At 45.6% G+C, this 5,555-nt stretch overlaps 1 protein-coding gene across 7 annotated transcripts in view; it reads left to right on the forward strand.

The window, feature by feature from the left end:
- Nucleotides 1-4,495, forward strand: part of LOC110534011 (signal-induced proliferation-associated 1-like protein 1) — a 47,209-nt gene extending 42,714 nt beyond the window's left edge. For 5 of the 7 annotated variants that reach the window (XM_036990400.1, XM_036990399.1, XM_036990402.1 and 2 more), the window contains exon 16: nucleotides 2-4,495. In XM_036990400.1, coding sequence (XP_036846295.1) covers nucleotides 2-271 — 270 coding nt within the window. In that variant the 3' untranslated portion in view covers nucleotides 272-4,495. The remainder of the gene's footprint in view (nucleotide 1) is intronic. The other 2 variants (XM_036990404.1, XM_036990406.1) reach the window with 2 other exon arrangements.
- The last annotated feature ends 1,060 nt before the right edge of the window (nucleotides 4,496-5,555 follow it).

The following is a 5,555-nucleotide window of genomic DNA, read 5'->3' on the forward strand; positions in this document are numbered from 1 at the left end:
GTCTTGTCCACTCAATGCAGCCACCCCTCACCCACCTCCACCCATACCCAGCCCCCTCTCACCCCTCCATCCATCCCAGCCATGGTGGTCTGACAGACGGGTGTTGTTGTGTGCCGCTCCCTGGCAGGAGAAGGAGGACAAGGCGGTGCTGCAGGCCGAGGTGCAGAGCCTCAGGCAGAATAACCAGCGGCTGCAGGAGGAATCCCAGAGCACCGTGTCCCGCCTCATCAAAGTCACCGAGCTGCTGTGCAATGTCAACAAGCCCTGTTAGCTCCACCACAGTACACACTGTGTACACACACACACACACACACACACACACAGATCACACACAAACAAACACACACAGATGATCGCACACAGATCACAAACACACTGCGCATTCAATATTGTATAAAAACACACCAGCACAGTACATCAACCTGCTCTACACCACACATGCATAATACTCCGCATTCTGTCGGATGACATTTTACCTCTGGGCAAGCCCATGAGGGCAGAGTCAACTCAAAAAACAACTCTGAAACATTTCTCACCATCTGATAGTCCTCCCAATAGATTGACTAATGGTTGTGCTTTACCCAAGAGTGTGTTTTGTACCTTGAGTGTGCGCAAGTGAGTGTGTGTGTGTGTGTGTGTCGTCACTATGGTTCTTTTATCTTGCTTCACATACTTGACAAGTTGGGCAGAATAGCAATTGCTTAAAACAACCCAGTTGATTTAGATGAAGAGGCACGTGTGCAGCATGTTTTCTGGCTGTTTATTTCAATTGACACAAAGCGTGTGTGTATGTCTCGTGAGGTACGTATGTAAACAGTAGTCTCCCTCCCCTCTCTGCTCAACCCACGCCATGATATGCAGCGTCTCGGACCGAGAGCAGTTCAGCTGGGCACCCTTAGAGTGGAGGGCCTTGGAGCTACATATTACACAGGGAAAAGGGAACATGACAATTGCATGCCTGCAGGCAGCCTGCTGGAAAAGATGGAATGATGCATACTGACCCTGCCTCTCTCTGCCAACATTCTCACGGAATGGTTCATTCATTGGGTAGAGACACCATTCTCTCCTCTTCATACCTCCTCAGCTTAATTTCAAGGGTGGTGGACTTGAGTATTCCACGTCTGCTTCCAGTGAATTCTGATTGAGTTGAAACAGATATTCAAGTGGATAATACCTCTGCTGAGGATGAAACAATGGGGGAGATCCTCGTCATCCCTGAAAGACTGGCTGTAGAAGCTATGCTGTAGAAAGTGCACCTCCTGCTGGACTGAACCATGTATTGTCATAAGGCAGCTCTCCTTTTAGACAAAACTATTGTAGGGATTTAATGTGAACTGGACAGGATTTATTTCGTGAACACAGCCTTCTGTGTTACAATATATGTTGTGTTTGATGGCCACAATGACAATTCAGTGTATTTGAAATGAATCCAGAATGGAGTGGTTACCTGTGGGTGAGGGATTCCCCCATTTCACCCTAATGTTTTTGTCTGTGTACCTACTGTATGTGTGTTTCTGTGTTGTTCTTGCACTTTTAGCATCACCTATATCGGCATGGGACAGGGCACATATTTAACCTCCTGCCCAGGTTCATGCCTTGCTTGAAACATTTAAGTGGATTTGATCTCACCACTTCACCTCACCCCACCTCACCTTCAGGTCCACTGCTGATGACGCCAATAACAATGTGAGATCAGAGGAGAACGGGATTATTCCTCCTCCAAGACTGTTCTGCCAAAAGATGCCAAGGCAGCTCTCCTACACCCAACTCAAACCACTGGACCCAGCTGTGTTGTACAGCTCTGTAAGGGATGCCAAACAAAAAGCTCTTGTTTGTTGTATATACTATTTTACTTCCTCTTGTAATTTTATTTTAGAGTCACTGTGATTACCCGGTACCAGCAGATAATGATATATTCAAATTAAATTATAAATCTAAACTTTATCTATATGTGAAGACAACATGTACAGCTGAACTGCTCAGTGCTACATAGTTCATTTGGTTGTGTATGCCCTCAATTGCAGGATTGTTTAATATGGAGACTAGTGTAAATGTGCCCAAACAGGCAGTTTGAGCCAGGCTGTTTAAAATGGTGATGCCTTGTTGTTGGAAATGATTAGCAGAGTGGAGAAGTGTAAGAATATCTGATGTTTTACTGTGTTCTTCTGTACAGTTCTGTAGATTGTAGGAAGTTGATGAAGCATGATAATGCACCAGGTCACTTCCTAGCTCCCCTCTCTGTGTGTGTGTATGTATGTGAAAAAAAGAAAAAGAAAAAAAAGAAAGTTATAACTTATTAATCTCGCAAATGTGGAATTCCCTGTTAGATGTGTCAATACAAGGGGAGGGAGGCAGCAATTAGATGTGCTATAAAGTTCAAATGGTATGGTAGGGGTTGGTTTTAAGGAAGAATGTGTTTTTATATATACATTCAAATACAAGAAGACAAGAGGTCAAATATTTCTGCAGTGTTATAGTATTTCTTGGGGAAACGATAATGGCTATCGTTATCATTCTAGTATTGAGCTATTCATTCAGAGCTCCTACGTTCACGTTCAATAAGGTCTCTAAATGCCACTAGGTACGCCTTAAAGAGTGACTCTGGGACTCTCCAGAGAGGACAGGACAGACAACATGGTCAGACTGGGTCATGTGAAGGCTTCTTTCTCAGACATTGTGCCTACCTGAAATTGTAATGTATGGTAACTCAGCTTGGTGTCTTCATTTCTGTTCTTCATGGTCATTGTTTTCAGACAGTGTCGGGTTGTCCTGTATCCTGCAGGATAGACAGGTGTGTCTGCCACATGACAGTGGTAGATGTAGGGTTGGTTGGTATGGGGTCTCTCCAGGGTCTGCTCGTCAATCCTCCCAGAGGATCTGTGGCCATTAAATCAAAAAGATGGGTTTAGGGACCCCAGGAAAGTGTCATAAAGGTTATATGAAGACGATATGAAGTGTGTTTGCTTTTGTTAGGTTAAAGGAAATGATCCGTATAGCGCTGGTTTAAGACCAGCATCTACAACCTTATTGAATCACAATCATTCGATGCATAAAAACATAACTTTCCACAATCATTTGGACATGAACCATCCAGTGCACTTTGAACCCCCATTTATGTATCACAAGAAGTATCCCTGAGTGACCCCTAACAACACCTTGTATGCCTGAGTGACCCCTAACAACACCTTGTATGCCCGAGTGACCCCTAACAACACCTTGTATGCCCGAGTGACCCCTAACAACACCTTGTATGCCCGAGTGACCCCTAACAGCACCTTGTATGCCCGAGTGACCCCTAACAACACCTTGTATGCCCGAGTGACCCCTAACAACACCTTGTATCCCCGAGTGACCCCTAACAACACCTTGTGTGCCTGAGTGACCCCTAACAACACCGTGTATGCCTGAGTGACCCCTAACAACACCTTGTATGCCTGAGTGACCCCTAACAACACCTTGAATGCCTGCGTGACTCCTAACAACACCTTGTATGCCTGAGTGACCACTAACAACACCTTGTATGCCTGAGTGACCCCTAACAACACCTTGTATGCCTGAGTGACCCCTAACAACACTTGTATGCCTGAGTGACTCCTAACAACACCTTGTATCCCTGAGTGACCCCTAACAACACCTTGTATGCCTGAGTGACCCCTAACAACACCGTGTATGCCTGAATGACCCCTAACAACACCTTGTATGCCTGAGTGACCCCTAACAACACCGTGTATGCCTGAGTGACCCCTAACAACACCTTGTATGCCTGAGTGACCCCTAACAACACCTTGTATGCCTGAGTGACCCCTAACAACACCTTGTATGCCTGAGTGACCCATAACAACACATTGCAGATGGTAACAATGCAGTAGTCCTTTCACTCACCTGCTCTAGGCTACATCAGCTGGCAAACGATCTCCACCCAGCCAATAGTAAATCTGTGAGAATGATCCCTGGTAGAGACATTGTGGTTGTTGCCTCCTCCCATCCATGTTGTAGGAGAGGAAACCAATGACCAGTTGTTTTTCTTTTATCCTCTTATTTGTTTGCCTTATATGTCATTGCATCATCCTTACAGGAACCCAACGCTCTCCGTACAGTGTGTGCCCTACTTCCACCTTGTCATCTCTTTGCTGCTGTTGTAGAAGGGGATGTTTTAATGTGGCCATACAGTAAGGATGATAGAATACAGTACATTATTACCAGTGGAACCACACACAACATCACATCCCCAGTGTAGGTTTATGGGAGGCCTGGCCACACATCGTTCATGTCACAACGGTAGCACGCACTATGCACTCTGCTCAGCCAGTTAAAGAGCTGACGTTACCATAGCCAGGCAGTGGCACACTGAGGGAATGTGCTGTCACAAAACATGCTTTCAGTATGATGCCACCTTCACCTGTTGTGTCATCCACGAGAAGAGTAAATTGACTAAATGTTGTTCATGTACTGTGAACTGGAGGGCTCATGGCAATAAAGATTCCTCTGTACCTTTCGAAGTGGTTGGTGTATCAATGCTATGATTGTCAATGTTTCTTTCTTTGTGAGGCCTGAGAAGTGGCAGTGTCGGGAACGTCCAACGGAGGATTGTTCTTTTGATGCGACTCAGATTTGTAAAAAAAAAAAAAACACCCGCTGACAATAACGTGACAACAACATGATCACTCCAGATGAGCCCTGACACCTTTACTGCAGCGGCTAACAGAGGTTGTGTGTTACAACCTCGACATCATTTCACTCCCCCGGGTTATTCAAACGCAACACAACCCCGACTGCAGTCATCCAATAACTGGACCGTTCACAGTTGAATAGCCTACATTATCAGCATCATCAGAAGTAGATGTAGGACTTTCTATAGGTGACTGTACAGACTAGACACAGAGAGCATCACCATCAGGTCTGAGCCGTTTTACTGCCGGCGAAACACAAGTCACAGAGTGAGTAATGACAACATGACTAAATAAAGAAAGGGAAGTGTTTATTTAACGGAACGCCTCTGGAATTTACTATATAGTGCATGCACACTCTCCTCGTGCATATGCATGCACATGCACATGCACATGCACACACTAAACACTACAGAACACCGAGCCCTGTGTGGGACTGTGCTAAATGTCTTCCTGAGTGCATACAGTATACAGAAAGGCAAAACACATGTTTCCAGTCTCGTTCCACACAAGCATGGTCCATAACAAGTCGAGACAACATAACACAAACACTTCCCTGAACTGTGTCCCCTGGAAAGCTCTCCTAAACACCAGCCGCGGTGAGGCTCTTTATCTTCCCTGGCCTGACACCTGGAGAAGGGCTGACGACAACAATACCGTGGCTTTATGTCTTTATTTGGGGTTGGATCAGCGGGCAGAATCTTCACTAGGGGCCAGAGGAAAACGTGTGCCAGACATACCGTAGCTCAAGGACTTAATGCAGGTTGTACTCATCGATGTTCTGTAAACATAGGCAGCATGCACTGGTGTCTGTCTCTGGATGAGCGTGTGTGTGTGGAGAAGGGGGAAGAAACGGCCTCTCTCCTGTTCAGATATAATGTCTGTGAA

Source organism: Oncorhynchus mykiss, chromosome 10 (assembly GCF_013265735.2).
Source record: "Oncorhynchus mykiss isolate Arlee chromosome 10, USDA_OmykA_1.1, whole genome shotgun sequence".
Classification (NCBI taxonomy): Eukaryota; Metazoa; Chordata; class Actinopteri; order Salmoniformes; family Salmonidae; genus Oncorhynchus; species Oncorhynchus mykiss.